The sequence below is a fragment of the Carica papaya genome, chromosome 3 (assembly GCF_054855325.1).
Source record: "Carica papaya isolate Zhongbai chromosome 3, ASM5485532v1, whole genome shotgun sequence".
Classification (NCBI taxonomy): Eukaryota; Viridiplantae; Streptophyta; class Magnoliopsida; order Brassicales; family Caricaceae; genus Carica; species Carica papaya.
Window position 1 is genome coordinate 33,698,407 of NC_142311.1, and position 18,828 is coordinate 33,717,234.

Below are 18,828 nucleotides of genomic sequence, written 5' to 3' on the forward strand. Positions count from 1 at the left end.
CTAATAACTGATACGGAAAACCAAAGGTTGGTAAAAATTATAAAACAACTAATAGAACTATTTGCTTTCTTAAATAAATTCATTTAACATAAAATCATTTATTTTATACTTACCGTTACGAGTTTTCAAAATCGATCTATAAGGACAATAATTCAAATAACATTATAATTTCATATACAAATGAGTAAAAACAACAACTTTCCTTTTTATTTGCTTATTGGTACCTCTAAGGGTACATAGGAATGTCCCTCCTATCCGTGAACCCAATATCTAAATTTGTTAATCAATCGGCTGTCCCCATATCTTGTCCGGTAATGGGTACCAAACATACCATCGTCTTGATACCTCATCCGGTATGAGGGTAAATCATATTTCCTAAACCCTTTCGATATGGGACTTCACAGCCCCGTCAATAATTAAAAAATTTATTTTAATTTAAATTTTATTAAATTTTTGAGAAAAATAAATTAGACACGAAATTAAAAATAATTTAGAGAAGATAGATGAAATTGAAAATAAGAAGGCTGTTTTTTTAAAAAAATTTGAAAACAAGAGCTAAAATCGCAAAAAAAAAGTTTGGCCACGTGGAACGACCCAGTAAGTAGCCACGGCGAACCAGAGCATGCCGCATGGCAAACACGCCAACATCGGCACCACGTGGGAGGCCACGCGGGTGATCTATATGTCTAGTGATCCGACAGTCCAAATCATATATTGCGCGCACGAACCACCTAGATGCATTTCCTCTTTAGGCGACATCTGACGGATGGGTTTGATCGTGATGGATGGTATAAATTTGTCCACACAATTAACCCTAAACGAAAAATCATCGAACGGTCCTCCTCGCTCTACATCGATTCAAACAAGCGGCCTGGATTGAATGAAGATGAATATTTAAACTCATTTTCGCAGGGAATTAAAACCCTAACTGACAGAGGGGTGACTGGAGAAGAAGAAGAAGGGTGGCTGGGGAACCGCGACCAAAACCCAAAATCCTCTCTGATTACCTCTTTTCTGTTTCTTATTTCACGTAATTTTTTGACTATCGTGTTTATTGTCTTTTTTGTGTGCAAATTAATCGAAGAAGAACCCCATCTGCAAAAGAGAATTGGTGGAGCTACCGCACCTAGAGATCTCTCTGCGGTAGGTTTTGATTTTTTTCCTTTTTTGGACAATCGAGGCTTCCTAATCAGTTTTTTTTTTTTTTGCAAGTTTATGCGTAAAACTGGCCAAAATTGACCTAAACCGGTTAGGCCGAGACGAACTGTCACCGTGGACGACAGAGATGGCACTAGAACACGGCAGTGCAGTAGTGCTGGGAACCTAGAATTGGCTAAAAATATTTTTTAATTCCTATTTTGGCCTTTTGGAGTATTTTTGGATATGTGACATGTGTTTTAAATTCTATAGAAAAAATTTAGAAAATTTAAGGATCACTAGGAGGTGCAGTACATAGTACGACATTTTAAACATCGATTTAGAGTAACAGTCCATCACTATTTTCCTTATTACGATAAATTGAGGTTTAATAATCAATAATATTATATTTTGTGAAAATTAGAAAACTCTAAAATTAATTACAGGTTATTAGTAGAGTCAGAATCGATCATTAAATATTCGTCTTAGTTTACTGTTTATTTTCTCTTATATTACATAAAATGCTTACTATTATGTTGTGTGCGTTAAATTGTGAGTTTCTGTTGCCTTCTTGTTATTTAATTTATCTAACTACATAGCCTTAATTATTGGTTCATTTGTAATAAGTGTCTTAATTATGTTATCTTGACTTACGTATCGTCTCTTTGCATAACTCATTGTTGATTGGTAAATATAGAATGTTTATATATAATTGGGAATTGATTGATAAAGTGAATATATGTATGAAAGCTTACTGAGTATCCTAAAAAAGGGTGGACGGATATGTTACATAGGAAAAATCATACTGTGAACGTTACCTCAGTCAGACGGGACTAGAAAGTCTCATACCAGAAGGGTTTGAGAGATATGGTTCATTCTCAAACCATACGAGATATCGAGACAATGGTATATTTGACGCCCATTACCGGACGTGGTATGTGGATGATCTATTAATTAACAAATTTAGATATTGGGTCATACATAGGGGGACATCCCTATGGACCCCTAGAAGTACCAATAAATAAGTAAAAATGAACTTGCTCACTTGTATATGAAATCATAATGTTTATTTGAGTTATTGTTTTTGTAGGTCGATTTTAAAAACTCGTAACAGTAAGTATGGATAAATGATTTTATGTTAAATGAATTTATTTAAGAAAGCAAACGGCTCTATTAGTTGTTTTATAATTTTTACCAACTTCGATTTTTGTGTCAATGATTAATGTAATATTCTTACTGGGGTAGTGCAGTTCATCTATTTATTTAACTATTTTAAATCAAAAAGACCAAAATTTAGATCCTGAACAGCATGAGGGTTACGAGTAAAGGTTACCTCCTGAACTTCATCAAAGTTACCAGTAGAGGTTAACCCCATAAGATTTTAATTTCATTTCTGTTTCTGTTATTTTAACTTTTTTTAGAGACATTTCTGTAACTCTATTAGGCATCCCAAATTACTATGTAAGAAATGTAAACCGTAATTATTATTTGCTTTCACTATTTTAATACATATTCATTTCCTTAAGATTTCAGTCTTTACATTAATCATAAAATTATGAATTGAGTTGAACCATACTTTATAAAATCATGTCTAGTTTGAGTTACTCTTAAATTAAGATATCAGATTCAGTCAATAACTATATCTTAAAATCAATTCCTACTTCAATTATAGAAAGCGTAAGAGAAACAAATACAATACAATCAACTTTGATCTTAATTTACATCAAATCTCTTATTTTAAATACAATAACAATTTGTTTGAATCTTTTTAGGAAAACTTTAATAAACAGGTGTTCCATTTGGGTAATATAGTCCAAATTGTTGCTTATCTCCGGGAGCTTGGTTTTGGCGAAATAAAGTGTAAATGAGAATGTCTAGCGCCCAAGGCCTCTTGGGTGTCCCAACATTAGCTTTGGCACGTTTAATCACATTAGCATTATAAGTTCGTGCATTTTGAGCAGTTTGTGAAGAAAATGGCCACCCAGTTTCTCCTACAAATATTCGAACATGTGGTGCTCCAATTTTTTCCATAGCTGAATAGAAGGCATCTACCATACCATCAAGCATATTAGTGTATCCAAAAGAACCATCATGCACAATCACCTTCTCTGAGTTAAGTAGAGCATAGTTTAAAGGAAGATTCTGATAAGCTGGATCGCTCGTATAAGCGTAATAAGGGTAAAGATCACATAAGAGTAAGGGACTATGAGTTGCTAGAAAATCAACAATTGGTTTGATAATATTAAGTGTCGAGGGATCAAAAGTCCCCTTGGATGGAGGGAAAGATACAGAGAGAACATTTCGTTGAAATGGAATTGTCACGTAAATACCATTTTGACCAACACCGATGAGGGCTTGTTTCAATGCCTTCATTGCAGGAAGGACGGCTGGTGCTAATATGTTTTTGGGAAGTAAACCATGTCCAACAACTACAGCTACAATACTTACATCATTCACAAAGGGCAAAACATTCTGCTTCACCCAATCTGATGCAGCATGTTCTTGGAAAGCAATCTTTTGAATAACTTCATTTTCAACTCCTAGAAATACTTCCATCCCTTGACCTCTTAAATGGTTTAGAACATCATGGTGTGGTTTGTATAGGCGAATTCTTCGAATGTCTGCTTTCTCGCATAGTATTATACTTTTGCTTGGTGGAGGAAGATTGTTTCCGAGCATCGCGTATGTCACACCGAGTTCAGCACCTGCATTACTCAGGAGGAAACAAATGTTTTATGTATTAGCATTTTCCAATAGCAGACGAGAATAAGCATTTGAGGGAAGGTAATGAACATACAAACATAATTGTAGAACTGATCAATGAGTAGGAGAATTAGTATTGCATGGAAGAAAAGAGAAGACACTGTAGGCATGATGATCAAATATAAATGCATACACAAACACATACATATAAACACACATATATATAAATGTATGTATATATAGAAAGACTTATCAGCTGATGCTCAAATGATTGTTGTCGAGCGCAAAAGCATTAACACCTCGAAACCAAATCACGTTTGCTATTTTTTGAGTCGCCATAGAATTTCGGAAGCTAATTATAAGAAAATGGCTATATTAGACAAGTGCAGCATTAATTCTACCAATGATTAAAAACTAAATAACAAAATATTACAACTCCAATGGCCTCAATTAATTGATCTAGCTGATCTCTAACTATATAATACATTTATTTAATTCAATTATAAATATATAATATTTACAGACTTTATTTTAAAAAAATGATATATATATATATATATATATAAACAATAAATCTTCATTCAAGAATATTGGCAGAGAAGAATAGTGCATCAGCATATAGATTTTTGGTCCTTTTAAGTAAGAATAAGCTAGAGAAACCATTAAATATATACAAAATTATGTCAAAAATAAAATTTGAAAGTACTTATCACCATTTGGTTGAGACAAAAGAAAAGCCTCTTATCATAACTGACCTAAGTTGGCTAACTGATTACATTCTATAGGTACATATAGTTTTTTCTTCATAAACATATATTAGAATATTTACAAATAGCCCAAAACAAAGTGCAAGTTGCCAAGCACCAGGATCTCACAATTCACATCTGGGTTACTAAAGTTAAGAAATTCTTAGCAATCTCCTCCATCTTTCGCTTCTACCAACCGTGCTCGAATGGACTCAGCACTCGACATTTTATTGATGCTGAAAAAGGTCATAGTAAAAGTTATCAGTAGAAAGAAGTTTTAGTTTCCGACCATTTTGTTGAGGTAAACATAGCACTTAATCTTCCAAATATTTGTGTAAGTAGTGATAGCAGTACAACTGAGACTCACCAAATGAGAAAATCGCCGCTAGATGCCATCTTTTCAGAAATCCAATCGGGTACAAGTTCTAGCAACAAGTTTAGCTGCTCTCCAACTTCTCCTGTGAATACAAATCAAGAGTTAGCTTACCATCAAAGCATATTTTATCGAGAGAGAAATCAGCTGGTTATTGTAGAGACTGGCTTACTTCTATCAACAATATCAGTATGGCCTGCCACAACTTTGTACAGAAGCTCCTCTTTCGTTATGACTGAACGCCTTATTGATTGAAATAAAAAGTGAATCACGTTAAAGAGTTTAGGCAGGCAGGCAATCATCTGTCGCCTCCTCTTTGCTTGTGAGATTGCTGGATCTTGCTCCTTCATCGCCTTCTTCTCTTGCTCTCGTATCTGACAAAAATAAAAGGACATGATCAATTCTCAATTAAATTAGAACAGAAGCCTCATTACCCAATAGGATACATATACATATACTTATATCATGCCAGTTCATTGCCTCCAAGATCTTAAGATAATGACGTGCAAATGTTAGATAACAGTGTGTCCATGATACAGTTCTTTAAAGCTCTCAAGTTAGTGTTCGGGTAAAATCAATATCCCATCTTTAACCCACCATGCCTTATGCAGCTTTCACTGGATGAGATTGCAAAATACCCTGGGTCAGAAAATACTCACCTAACACCATCTAACACATTGATCTCAAACTCAGAATTATATGTAGGTAGAATCACTACATGAAAAATATGGACTAGCAAAAAAGGAGAGGGAATTCATAACAAGCTTACCGATTGCAGAAGGCTCTCAGGAAGGATATCAAGAATGTCATCATCAGCTGATGAATCTTCCATTTCATTTTCATGTTCAACTTTCTCATTTACTATGATAGCATCAACCTTATTTTTTGCAGGACTGTCAAAGTTCAGTGACCTGGTAAGAGGTGGACGCCGAACCAGCTTATTCGGTGAGCTTGTGGAAACATTATCTGGGCTCATATAACATCTTTTTGGAGGCTGCAGTGCTGGTGTGGCAGCCATCAGCCTAGCTGGAGTTGAAGCTAGTTTTGCAGGAGTTGACTGAATAGCAGCACATTTTTCAGGAGAAGTATCCTCGCTTTCCACGGGTTCCATCTCTTTGATAGGAGTTACTGGGGAGCAGCTAGAGAAAAACTTAGCTGGAGTAGTGCAATGGGATAAACATTTCTCGTTGCTAGTTGGCTTGGATGAAAATTTGATAGGAGAAAAAGTAGACATGGAGGAAGCTTCCTCATTGTTAAGGGATATCTTTGGTGAGGCTTGAATAGAATGCTTTGATGAATTTTTCTCACTCTTTACCATTTCAGTGCTCACAGCTTTCCCATAAAAGTGCCTCCGGAAAGATGGGGGCAGTCGAGATACTGCCACAGGTAACTTTCCTGCAGCTGTGTCAGCTGATGTATCTACAGTTGATGACAAGGTGGACTGCTGTGCTCGCATCTCCTCGCACTTATGATCTCCTTCAACACCTGATTTTGATAAAACTAATTGCTGGTTTGCCACTTCACCACCTGATGATTCACTGTGGGCTGACTGGGGGGCGGCATCCGAACTTTTTGAATGCAGACTTCCCTTTGAACAGTTAAACGGCTCCGGGAGCATTTCCTCTGGAACTTCATCACCCTAAATGTAGAAAGTTCCATTAATATCATATGGCTGTTTGTAAAGAAACATGACATGTCATATCGAAGTTCCCTATATTGCAGAAAAACCATGAGCAAATGACACCTGAAATTGCAAACTGAACCCACTAATATAGACAAGCATGAGACACTAAAACAACTAACGGCATATTACAGTAGGAATTTTCTCCTCTCAACGATTCTGCTTATGACAATGATTCAACAACATAACTCTATAAACAAGCGACTGAACTATGATGCTAAATTATTATTAAGCAGCAAAACCCAGTTGCAGAAATAGTGAACATATAGTCACCTAATCATAAATTGGTGAAACTGATAAACTCAAATGGTTCTTAGAAACTTTAAAAGCTAAACATGACTATGATTCAACAACATAACTCTATAAGCATGTGACTGAACTATGATGCTAAATTACTGTTAAAGCAGCAAAACCCAGTTGCAGAAATAATGAACATAGAGTCACCTAAGCAGAAATTGGTGAAACTGATCAACACAAATGGTGCTTAGAGACTTTAAAAGCTAAACATGACTATGATTCAAAAACATAACTCTATAAGCATGCGATTGAACTACTATGCTAAATTATTATCAAGCAACATAACCCAGCAGCAGAAATAATGAACATGTAGTCACCTAATCATAAATTGGTGAATCTGATCAACAAAAATGGTACTTAGAAACTTTAATAGCTAAACATGACTATTATTCAACAATATAACTCTATAAACATGCGATTGAACAGAAATGCTAAATTATTGTCAAGCAGTGCCAGTAAAGAATAAGAAGCAATCAACATCCAGAGTAAAAACCAAAATACCTCAGGATGGTTTTTATAAAAGTCCGCAAGTCGTGCACGGAAGACCTTTCTGAGGCCAATGTTCTTACTTTCTGACTTCAAGCTCTCAGCATATTCAACAGCATTAACATTCAATGTAACATGAAGATCTGGCCTCATACAACAAGTCCTCTCATCAAATACTAGTACCCTCTTTATCTCAATGGCCTCGGGCAAGATATACTTCATCTGAGCCAAATGATTATGTGAAAACCTCCTACAAGACATTATAATACAAATTAGAAAAAGTTCATACACTCATCAAACTCACCAGAAGTATAATTTATCTAGCTTCCATAACAGAAATAGATAGAAAATGCTAGAAACAAAGGGAAACAGTGAAATACTCCATTCTGGGTGAAATTGATACTGATAGAGCCAGATTTTAATGAATACCTATCCGTTAAAGACTCAATTTTGGGTGAAATGTTGGCAAAATTTGACATGGTTCTTTTCAATTTTAACAGCCGTATCGCACTGTCCAGTCCATCAAAGAACTCAGCTAACATCTCATACCTGCACATCACATTAAATCAGAAAAAATCAACACCAGAATAGAGGGGAAAAAACATTTGTCCGCTACCTAAAAAATTGAAAATAAAAGAAGAGAAACCACAAGAGTCTCACGTTTGAGGCAACTTATTAGAGCCCTCGCCGGCATTTCGGGTCTTGGGGAGCGGGGATTCGGCTGGCCACGACAAGATCTGCTTCCTAGCAGACTTGATCTGCTGCGTGTCCTGCTTGGAGAGGTCTTGTGCTGCTCTTCGAACTTCTTTCAAGGAGAGAGCAACACTTCTGTTTCGGGTGCGGCGAGGAAGATCTGACGGCGGCTTCTCCGGCGTTTTCGACGAGAGTAGTGAAGTAGGGTTTGTGGATTGGTTCTTTGAAGCAGAGTTCGTCACTAGCTTCTTCGATTTGAAGGGTATTGATTGTGAAGCCTCTGATGAATTCATTGTAAAAGCTAGGAAGAGGCGGAGAAAGGAGGAGAGATTGGTTGTTCCGGCCGGAGAAGGGTGGAGAGGGGGTATTTCAGGGGTATTTTGGCGGGAGCGCTGAGCTGGAGCTGCTTGCCACGTCGGACTTCCCGCCAAATATGTCCGTTGCCTCCCGCGAGCTTGTTTGGGTAGATTAAAAGAGAGAAGTTAGGGTTGCGTAATTTTAGGCCCAAAGTGAAATGTGGACCGATCCGACTGAGTCCACATTAAAAGAATGAGAAAATGAGCCCACTGAACTGAGTTAACCCAGTGGTTAAGTAAACTCCGACATGGCTTCAAGCTTCGGCCTTTCCCCGTAGAGAAGAAAGCTTAGAAAGAATCGAGTCAAAAAGCCACAAATTCGCAGAGAAGTTCATCTTGCCAGGAGGTATTGTTCGTCTTCACGTCTCTTTTTTAAAATTCTTAGAGATGGAGACCGAAAAAAAAAAAAGTCTGCAAATTCCCTTCTGAATCAAGGATTAATTATACTCCAATTTTACCAACAATAAAAATTCAGTGAATTTCCTCTTTCGTCCACGCAAGCGGCACTTCGCTTCTTTTCTTCCTTTTTGGTCTCTCTTTTCTCTGCAAGCAATAGTTTTCCAGTTTCCTTCTTTCTCTTATTTACCTTCGTACCATCTACTTCTTTCCTATTCGTTTCATTGCATTTTTTTTTTCTTGCGCAATCTTAACTGGGTAGGAGTAAATTTCACTGATTATTACTGCTTTTTTCCCCTTGCTTTTCACAGCTCTTCTTTGGTGGGTCGCAGGTAAGTTCGTGTTTTTTGCATCTATACTATCTAATTATTCATTTTGAATCTTATTTGTTTAATTCGCTTATCGGTTTCTTTCTCTAAATCTTTTTCGTTTTAATTTCTTCTGTTGTTGGGATTGGGTTTGAAAAATATGCTGCGTTTATGATTAATATAGCATCTGAGTTTGACTTGTAATTTAACACAGAAGCTTTGTTTTAATCATAGTTATCGCCATGAGCTTGTAAGAGTTCATGTTGGAGATAAAAGCTGCTGTTTTGCGTCTTATTCTTATATGATCATAAGGAAGTCCTATGTTTAAGTTTGGGGTTTTACTTTTTGAAGCATACACTGAGTTGAATCAGGATAGATTATTTTCTTCCTTTTTTTTTTATTCTTTTTTGCTTCTTTTGGGCTTATCCTTTGTGATAATCAATTGGTGTTGCCTTTTGCCCCTCCCTCAAATAGTTTTAACGAATATGGTGATTTATGGATTTTTCTAAGTCCTTTTTACACAGAGACTCTGATTGCTTTGGAGGTTCTGCGATACCGAGGAATTACTTATTCTGGAGCTGTTGCATTGCAGTTCATGCCTCACTGGTTAGTGATAAGTAAAATACAAGTTCTATTGCTCTTTGTTTATAGTTATTAGTTAAGAATGTGGTAGAAAATATATAAAAATTGTATACATAAATATGTTGTTCAAGTCTCTAATAGTTAGCAAACATTGTAATTGCCTTCAACGTTAGGCATCTTGGTATTTCATTTTCCATCAGTAGTGTGATGTCTTGGGTAATGCATGATAAGAATTATTGCATAGGGGGCAGTGTTGTTTTTAAGGACCTCTAGAACTAAAAGCACCAACAGATGTCTGGGGTTAAAATGTATCTATAAATGCATGAATGTAGTTTATAGATTTGGCCTGCAGGAAAGATCTTCAAAGGAACTGAAACTAATCCAGTGTATAGCAGTTTTATGGAAAATGTGGGTTTTTACCATTTTCGTTCAAAGTAGAGATAAAACGAATCAGGAGATAGAAATGTTTGATTTTACTGTCTTTATATTGATGCTAATTTCTAAGCCATATCCATCTCCAACTTAGTTAACTCATATCATTTTGTTGACACTTTATGTTACATCCTTATATACATGTGTGGTAAAACTTATTGATTGTTCTTAACAACCATTAACACCATATGATACAATCTTTGCCTGCTGAACTTAGGATTTTTTTTAACTCAGCATTTGCTCTGAACTTACATCATCAGTTTTCTATAATCTGGAAAGACTTCATAAATTTAATTCTGATAAGGTGCCAACATCATTGGTTTTATTAGAATGACTACGATTAGGGTCTCTCAGTATCCAGTAGCCTGTAGGTCAGTTGGTCCGCATCGGAGTGGGAAGATAAGGGGAAAAAAATCAAAGTATGCTGTTAGGAGCTGGGATTGATTAGGAAGATTATACGGTTGACATTCGTGGGATAGGGATACTGATTGAATATGTAATTGGGGTGCTTTAATGTCCTAAGACAAGTGTTTTCAAATTGAAAATGAATTTTACAAGCAATTCGATGCTTTCATGTTTAATTGGGAAATCAATTCGGTGTATATTTTCTATTTGTGGATATTCACTGTCAAGGGATGGGTAGTACCGACAAGTCCATGCCCTTTCCTATATTCCTTGTAAGTTGGGAACTGCCGCGGTTCATGCAAACTATAATTGGAGCACTATGTTAGAATGGATTCAGGTTTTAGAACCTAATTGTTAATTTGTACAACTTCTCATTGAGTCATTGGAATTTGGGGTTAGATTTAGCTTATATGTCCGGTAAAATTATAATTATGTTCATATTCTTTTATTATCTAATTTTTCAGGGTTTTAGGTTTCACTTTCTTACCACATAGACTTGATTTTGTTTAGTTATAAGACACTTAGTAGCTAATAGGAATTTATGGCATGGTCTTTTAATTATAACACCCTGACTTTTGGGGTTTTAAGCATCAAGATTTTCCAAAAAGACATTGATATATTTCAGTTTAAACATACGTACGAGGAAGTTATTGAATGGTGATGATTGTGCTCATCTTGTGCAATGATGAACAAAGAATCTTGGTGTTAACTCAAATTGCTGCTTTTACTCTTAGTCTTTCCTGACATACAAATGATTCTTCTCTTATACATGCTGCATGGTTTGTCTGTTTATATAACCTTATGGCCAGAATTAATCTAGTTTCTTTTTTTTGGCTCTTAGAACCTTGCTGTAACCATTTACGCGGTTTGTGGAATGGACTGGCTGTTTTGGCCGACTGCCTGTATTTGTGAATAATGTTCAGGGGGCAAAAGGCTGCAAATGCTCTTAGTATTTTCAAATGGGGAAATAGTGGTGAATCATCGTTAACAACACGCTTGGTTCAAGATGTGTTTCCTGAGATCGAGTTGTCTGAATATGGTAGGCTACCAAGTCCTGGAAGCGAGAGCCCTTCTGGACTTCTTAATGGAGAGAGCTTGAATGTGGAACCAATTGCGGACTTGGACCTGTTCTTTGAAAGACTTTACAGCTACTACTGTGAGAAAGGCCTTTGGTGCATTATTATAAAGTGGATTGTTGAGCTTCTTAGTCTTGGATTCACCATATGTTTTTCAGGATTCTTCTTGTTATATGTTGATTGGAATGGTCTTCGTAATGCAAAATGTGGTATGGATGCGGTTGAGTCTGGAATTAAACCATGTGATCTTGCTAAGGAAGCACTTCACCGGCACCCATTAGTCCCTTTTACACTTTCAAAGGCCATCATTGTAGGATATCTCGGGCTATTCTCAATATACTGGATCTTTTGTTTCCTCAGGTTTTTTGCCCAGTTAAAAGATACTCTTGCGATCCGGCACTTCTATCACACCAGGTAAGTCAAATGAAACATATTCAGAAGTTACTTTTAGGAAAACCTTTCTCACCTTTCTGTAGCCTTCATCATCAAACTGCAAGGTTGTTTTTTTTTTTTTTTTTTCATTTTGCAGTCTCCATGTTACTGACAATGAAATCCAAACCATGCCATGGGCGACAATTCTTGAAAAGGTTGTTCAGCTACAAAGTTCACAACAGCTTTGTGTTGTTAAGGATCTTACCGCCCATGATGTGGTGATGCGACTAATGCGGAAGGAGAACTACTTGATTGGACTGCTTAACAAAGGAGTGCTTGCTTTTCCAATCTCTCAGTGGGTCCCAGGTGCTGGTCCAATAGTTAAGTCTGGGCCAAATGGAGCTCATCGCCTAATGCTGACAAAGACCCTTGAATGGACCTTAAATTGGTGCATACTGCATAGCATGTTTGATCGGTATGTTGAATTTCAGGGTCAGAACCACAACATTTGGACATGTTAGATTATTGGATTATATCTTTTTTTTTTAATTGCTGAGGAGTCATTTTCCGTTTGTACTTGCTCTTCTTTTCAAGTTCACTAGTCCTACTCCATGCCTTCTTGTTTCTGTTCATTCCAATTTTTGCTGTTATTGATGAGTTGAAAGATAAGGATGCACCTGTTTCAAGGACCTATCAGATTATGTGCTTAAATCTGTCATTCTATTATTTTTATTTTATTGCATGATGTCATCTCACACACTGGTTTTGCTGTTTAAGACTTGACGTCAATGTTATCATGTTTTTATAATTTCTCCCCTTTTTATTAAAAGAAACGGGCCTTTCCCCAGAATTGGTGCTGCCAATGCAAAATTCTTGAAGGGTGCACATGCAATGATATTTTTGCAGGGATCATGGAAGTTTTGGACTGGTTACAGTAATTTCTTTTAATTGGTATTTACGTTTCATGTCGGATTTTTTTTTCTCTTATTCAATGGGTTAATTCTATATCCTTGTTTTCTTAAGTCAAAGTTGGAGTATTTCAATCGGAAGATGTCAGCTTCCTGGAATTATGAAATGAGAACAGTCTCGGAGCTGTATATAATCATTTTTCTGATTTGAACATTCCCTTGCTGCAGGAATTTTTGTGTTAGAAGGGACTTTATTTCTAATCCGAAAACATTAAGAAAAAGGCTTATGGTAGTCGGGCTTGCCATGCTTCTTCTGTCGCCATTTCTTGTTATATTCATGTTAGTATATCTGTTCTTAAGGCATGCTGAACAGTTCTACAATCATCCAAGCACAGCATCTTCTCGAAGATGGTCAAATTTGTCAAAGTGGATTTTCAGGGAATTTAATGAGGTAGTGCTTTCTTTCCTTCTCTTACAAACCAAAGGATTCTATTCTCTCTGTTGTTTGCAAAATCAAACAGATCCAATCTGCTATTTATATCTGGCATGGGGAGGAGTATCTCCTAGAGTACAATTTTTAGAAGTAATATTTTTGTTTGCTTTACAGGTCGACCATCTATTCAAGCACCGGATTAACAGCAGTGTAGTGCATGCTTCTGAATATCTAAAGCAATTCCCTTCACCAATCATTTCTATCATCGCAAAGTTCATCTCTTTTGTCTCTGGTGGCTTTGCAGCAATTTTGATCATCATTGCTTTTCTGGAGGAATCTCTACTAGAGGGCCATGTAACGAATTTCTACTCTGGCACCTTAAACATTTTTAGTAATCACTGCTGTAAATTGATTGTGCGCGGTGACATATTAGCTTTTTTGATGAAATTGTATATTTTTTTTATATGCAGATATTTGGCCGCAATTTGTTTTGGTATGCTGCTGTTTTTGGAACTATAACGGCTATTAGTAGAGCTGCTATTACAGATGAGCTTCTGGTCCTTGATCCAGAGGGAGCAATGTCTATGGTGGTCCAACAAACACATTATATGCCAAAGAGGTGGCGCAGTAAAGAAAATACCGAGACTGTTCGTGTCGAGTTTGAAACCCTATTCCAGGTAATCTTTCTGAAATATCTAATCCTGCCGCTTCCTTAGACTTGGAAATTCATGCGCAATCAAATGGAAAATCCTGGAAATTGCCAATATATATGGTACTTGGTGTTCCTTTACTCATCTGTCACTTAATTTCATTTTTTCTTTGCCATTAAGTTCAAAAAAGAGGATGTTGAGTTATTTTTTGGCACCTTGGGTAAATATTAGTGTAAAAGAGTATGCTGTTCAGAGTATGACAATACTGATCTTTTTCACCTTATGGTGTTGCATGGAAGCAAGAAGATTTTGTTTCTACTGGCCTACTTATCTGCCATGTGCCATGTATTTTGGTGAATGCATTGTGAATTGATGTAGTTTGCTCTTTCAGTTTTTTGGACTTCTTCAATTAAGGCAATGTACTTATGTTGTAATGCAGTATACAGGAATGATGCTACTTGAGGAGATGGCGTCAATTTTCCTTACGCCAATTTTGCTTATATTTGTTGTTCCAGAGGTGTGTCATTTGGTCTTTTAATTATCTTTCTGATTATTGCTTTAACACTGCATGGACCATTTTGTTTGCTGAAGTACGTAAAGCTTTTGCTTTGCAGCGGGTGGATGACATTCTAAAATTCATTGCTGATTTCACAGTGGATGTTGAAGGTGTTGGTCATGTTTGCAGGTTAATCTACTAAATATTCTGTTTCTTTTTTGGGCCCTGCAATAGTGAAAGTCTCTAACCGCTTTAGGCTTGGAAGGGCACATTGTTTTCCTTAGGGGCTTTGTCACACACTTGCAGGAGTGTTTGTGTAATATTTCTCTGTACTAGTGATCCTTGTTTAGAGTCCCAGTTGGTATTGCTAATAGATTAGAGGAAGCAGGAGGACCTTGATATATGGAATCTCTGGTGTCCAAAACCGTTGCTCTTATGACCAAGTTGGTATGGCATTTTCTGTTACAACTTGCTTTTTTTGGCATAGGTTGGTTAAGCTAAGTTCGGGTTGCACCAAAACAGTTGGGATAAGAAAATTAGATCGACAATGACTCACAATCTTGTCACTTTCCCCTCCTTTTGGGAAGGGGTTCACGCAAAGGTGTCTTCACTTAGATCATGGTTATGGATGGACTAAGGAGCAAATGATACAGAGACAGATGATCCGTGCCGGGTTGTGGGCATTGTGGTTGAAACCTGTGAAATGTTTAAGCAACAGTCCCAATAAAATCTTGCTCTTTAGGGGGCTAAGATTTTGCATAAGGATTGAGAGACTATTTTGTTTTGGTCGCTCCTCTCTGCATTGCTTACATTTTGAGCTAAGACTTTCTAAGCTTGTAGTCCTTTGCTCTACTTCTAACAACACTACTTTTATCGCTGTATGTACATCTGTTTCTAAACCACAATCAATGAGTTTTGTGACCATGCATCATGACTGAAGACAGATTTTAACTTCTACATTTAACCTTCTGCAGTTTTAGCATCTTCGACTTTCAGCACCATGGCAATAGCAATTATGGCTCACCACACAATGTACCTCGTAGTCAGAGAAGCTCTCAGGGGAAAATGGAGAAATCATTTTTGAGGTATGATTATATTAGTGATATTGGAATCATGTAGTACTCTTGTTATTCTGCAGTGCCTGCAAATTCATAGACTATTAAAAGATGACTTTGAGTTGGAGAAGCAATAAAGACCATACTGTCAAAAAATTGTTCTATTTGGCTTGCAGTTTCCAGAGTAGCTATCCTTCTTGGGAGCCAAATCCGGAGGGAAAGCAGTTCCTGTTGAATCTTAGAACTTTCAGAGAACAAAAGCTGCAGGAGCAATATGCTAGATATGGATATTCTGCTGCTAGGATGTGGCGAGGTGGCGCAAATCTGAGAGGCCATGTTGATAGAAACAGCATTTTATCAAGGGAGATTCCATTGAATCCTCCTGTAACTGGCCATCATTCGGATTCGTTATGGCTAATTGATGCAGATCAAAAGAGTCATCCTTATCTTCTTGACTGGTACTATATGTCTCGGCCTGAACAGGTAAGCAGAACTGCAAGAATCAGTCAGGTAAGATTATCTGAAGCAACTGAACAATATCCAGGAGATTTTTGGATGCAACCAAAAGCAACGAAAAATGATGCGAGGAACAATGACTACTGGGAAAACCAGTACGAGGATCGGTGGCAGTCGCATCTGGAGGCATCAACATCAGCTCCTTTCTTCCGTGAGAGTGTTCTACAGCATCATGAAGCAAGCAATGTTGGACAACACACTAGAAGCCATTGGTGGGCTAGAAGCAGCCCTCGTGGTGCACAGACGGAAAGTTTTCTGGAGCCTCCTGATTTCAACCGCTACATTCCAGACAACTATCATGATAATTTCTTTGAAAGAAGTGAAGAGCAAGATCAGTTCTTGGATTGGAGGAGTCCACAGCGGTTATCCCAGACTGCTTACACGGATGACCTTGAAGTGAGAGGAGGGGATGTTAGTCTCCATTTCGATGATATTTACAGCAGACCTCCTGAAAGTCCCATTCTCGAAATAAAACCTCCAACCTTCTAGTGATTAAATAACACTTAGTTTGTTGAGAATAACTTTTGATTTCAGATGGATGGAATGCGAACGAGTTTCCATGGCCAGGCTGCAATTCATGCTGCGTACAAGGGAAACTCTGTATTCTTTTCTGTATATAGATTCATTATGCCTCCACTTGATTTACAAGGTGATATGGCTTGAATTTTAGGAGTCCCTGTAAACCTTGTGGAAATGTATAAACGATTGTTACTGGCAATTGATCACTTCTGATCTCATTGATTCCACTTATTTGTTTGTATATATTTTTATTTGTTTGTATATATTTTAATTTTCATACTCATCTTATACTCATTAGCATTTTTGTTGGTTAAGACAGTGTTGGTCGCAATTTTGTTATCTATTCGATATTTGCCCACATTTTCTCATGTCTAAATGACCTAAGTTTATGTTAGCACTAATGTCTCGAATTATTATCTAAACAGACTCTTTTAGAATGATATTTAGTCCATGTGTTTTTATAGGTAACTAGATGTTGATAAGAATTTCATACTAAGTAAAATACTATATTAGTTAAAATTCTAATAATATAATTATATTTTATAATTAGAGTTCAACCAAAATAAGAATAACCACTCTATATATATCTTTTAAATGTAAACACAAAATATAAGCAATAAATTGTAAATTTATTTTCTTCCAAAAACTTCATGATATCATAGCTAAAGGAATGTTACTTCAAGATTTTAAAAAAAATCCTTAAAATAAGTAAAATAGGCCGAAGTTGGTATTCAACTACCAAAGAAACCAAACCCAACATTATCCAGATAGAGTCGCCGTTCAAACCCAACCAAAATAGCCACAGTTTTCGTGCGTGTCCGCCACACGCGCGGCCGGCAGCAAAGGCCCGTGAGCCACATGCGCCACCAATTTCATCCCATTCGGCACGAAAAATAGTGAAATACCACCAGAAAAGTCCGATTGAGACAAATATAGTTCCTTTCCGTGCAAAATCCGCCTTGATCGTGATTATCCGGTCTTTTTTTCACGCGACTGCGCGTGTTCGGAAGATCTACCGTTCTGCACCCTCTGCTGCTCCGATCCAGCTGATCCGCGTCTGGAGACGGGTCAACTGATCCTCCTGCACACCATGCTGCTCTGGTTGCGCGCTGAGTCGCTCTGCATTGACCGAACAAAGCCCCTCCCTCGCGTCAGTTCGCTTTTCTGCGCACTGGATGTCTGGTGTGGCCATTTCGCGCGTCGGACCACTCCAACCTGGTCCATCCGCGCCTGAGCAGAGTTGTCCGTGTACGAGCCAATGCCAAGATGAGCTTAGCCGAGCCAGATCTGGTTTTGTTTTTTTTTTTCAATTATTTTTGTCATTTTTTGGCTCTTTGGTGTAGATAGGAGGAGGTCTGTTTTTTATTACTACTATTTTTTTTCTTCTTATTTTTAGCATTCTAAGATGACAAAAGCAAAAAATGTGAGTGTTACTAGCTTTGCATGTCTTTCATTACAAATCAATCCCGTAAAACTTGATGGAACTAGCTATGTTACTTGGTCGAGATCTTATTTATTATTCATCAAATGTAAAGGATTGCAGGGCTACATTACTGGTGAGGTGAAGAAACCAGATGTTGGTAGTTTAAAATATAATAGATGGGACTTTGAGAGATCATTGGTAATGTCATGGCTCATAAATTTTATGCAACTTTATATTGTTAGAACATATGTGTTGTTTAACACTGCCAAAAAAATATGGAATACAGTTCTCTCAACTGTTTATCTTATTAATAGAATGTCTTTGCGGATCCTAAATTTTAAAAGTCCTATAAAGGTTTTGTAAGGAAAAAATTCCTAAATTGTTCCCAAAAAATATTTGGATGTGTGTGATTTTGTTCATATAAAAAATGTGGACAAGTTAGAATCTAGAACTCTTAAGTGTGTATTTGTTGAATATTCTTCTACTTAAAAAGACTACAAGTATTATCATCCACCATTTAGAAAATAATTTATAATTATGAATATTATCTTTAGGGAGAATGAGTTTTACTTCAACTCAAACCCAACACCTCATCAGAGGAAGAGTGAAAAGGAAGAAGTGATACTTAATTGGGTAATAATTGAGAGTCATATTCAGGATAAAAATTCTATTGCAGAAAGTTTTAAACAAGAAAATAATGTTGGATGTCTAGATAAAGCAGACTTGAAAAGGTATTCAATGATAGAAAAGTTTGAAAAAACTATCATGCAGTGTGTTATAGGTCA

At 36.8% G+C, this 18,828-nt stretch overlaps 3 protein-coding genes across 8 annotated transcripts; 1 reads left to right on the forward strand and 2 right to left on the reverse strand.

Annotated features, from left to right (window-relative positions):
- Nucleotides 1–2,779: 2,779 nt before the first annotated feature.
- LOC148268585 (glucan endo-1,3-beta-glucosidase-like) lies at nt 2,780–4,376 on the reverse strand. The gene is made up of 2 exons (XM_088216684.1): nt 3,935–4,376; nt 2,780–3,842 (listed from the first exon to the last, which is right to left on the reverse strand). The coding sequence occupies exons 1-2, from the start codon at nt 4,041–4,043 to the stop codon at nt 2,917–2,919; spliced, it is 1,035 nt and encodes a 344-aa protein (XP_088072810.1). The 5' UTR covers nt 4,044–4,376; the 3' UTR covers nt 2,780–2,916.
- A 115-nt stretch (nt 4,377–4,491) lies between these two features.
- On the reverse strand, nt 4,492–8,558 carry CDT1A (CDT1-like protein A). Its single transcript, XM_088216683.1, has 7 exons — nt 8,084–8,558; nt 7,853–7,972; nt 7,439–7,673; nt 5,729–6,598; nt 5,132–5,333; nt 4,954–5,044; nt 4,492–4,822 (listed from the first exon to the last, which is right to left on the reverse strand). The coding sequence occupies exons 1-7, from the start codon at nt 8,407–8,409 to the stop codon at nt 4,750–4,752; spliced, it is 1,917 nt and encodes a 638-aa protein (XP_088072809.1). The 5' UTR covers nt 8,410–8,558; the 3' UTR covers nt 4,492–4,749.
- Nucleotides 8,559–8,710: 152 nt separating this feature from the next.
- APG9 (autophagy 9 (APG9)) lies at nt 8,711–16,851 on the forward strand. 6 transcript variants are annotated; one of them, XM_022042655.2, is made up of 12 exons: nt 8,711–8,818; nt 9,180–9,200; nt 9,701–9,782; nt 11,437–12,085; nt 12,201–12,518; nt 13,180–13,402; nt 13,559–13,738; nt 13,855–14,061; nt 14,474–14,551; nt 14,649–14,719; nt 15,505–15,615; nt 15,762–16,851. In XM_022042655.2, exons 4-12 carry the CDS (start codon nt 11,511–11,513, stop codon nt 16,588–16,590), a joined length of 2,592 nt encoding a protein of 863 aa, XP_021898347.1. In that variant the 5' UTR covers nt 8,711–8,818; nt 9,180–9,200; nt 9,701–9,782; nt 11,437–11,510; the 3' UTR covers nt 16,591–16,851. The 6 variants fall into 6 exon arrangements, with proteins under 6 accessions (XP_021898347.1, XP_021898346.1, XP_021898348.1 ...); XM_022042656.2 differs by having other exon boundaries at nt 8,800–9,002; XM_022042654.2 differs by having other exon boundaries at nt 8,728–8,818; nt 9,180–9,782.
- Nucleotides 16,852–18,828: the final 1,977 nt, after the last annotated feature.

Excerpts from the sequence above, each read along its gene's own strand:
- LOC148268585 (XM_088216684.1), bottom strand. The coding sequence starts at position 4,043 with ATGTGTTTGTGTATGCATTTATATTTGATCATCATGCCTACAGTGTCT. Across the intron at positions 3,843-3,934 it reads TCAGTTCTACAATTATGTTT|GTGCTGAACTCGGTGTGACA; the intron begins GTATGTTCATTA and ends TGAGTAATGCAG.
- CDT1A (XM_088216683.1), bottom strand. The coding sequence starts at position 8,409 with ATGAATTCATCAGAGGCTTCACAATCAATACCCTTCAAATCGAAGAAG. Across the intron at positions 6,599-7,438 it reads TTTATAAAAACCATCCTGAG|GGTGATGAAGTTCCAGAGGA; the intron begins GTATTTTGGTTT and ends TTCTACATTTAG. Across the intron at positions 5,334-5,728 it reads CTGAGAGCCTTCTGCAATCG|ATACGAGAGCAAGAGAAGAA; the intron begins GTAAGCTTGTTA and ends TATTTTTGTCAG.
- APG9 (XM_022042655.2), top strand. The coding sequence starts at position 11,511 with ATGTTCAGGGGGCAAAAGGCTGCAAATGCTCTTAGTATTTTCAAATGG. Across the intron at positions 14,062-14,473 it reads AGTTTGAAACCCTATTCCAG|TATACAGGAATGATGCTACT; the intron begins GTAATCTTTCTG and ends GTTGTAATGCAG. Across the intron at positions 14,720-15,504 it reads GGTGTTGGTCATGTTTGCAG|TTTTAGCATCTTCGACTTTC; the intron begins GTTAATCTACTA and ends AACCTTCTGCAG.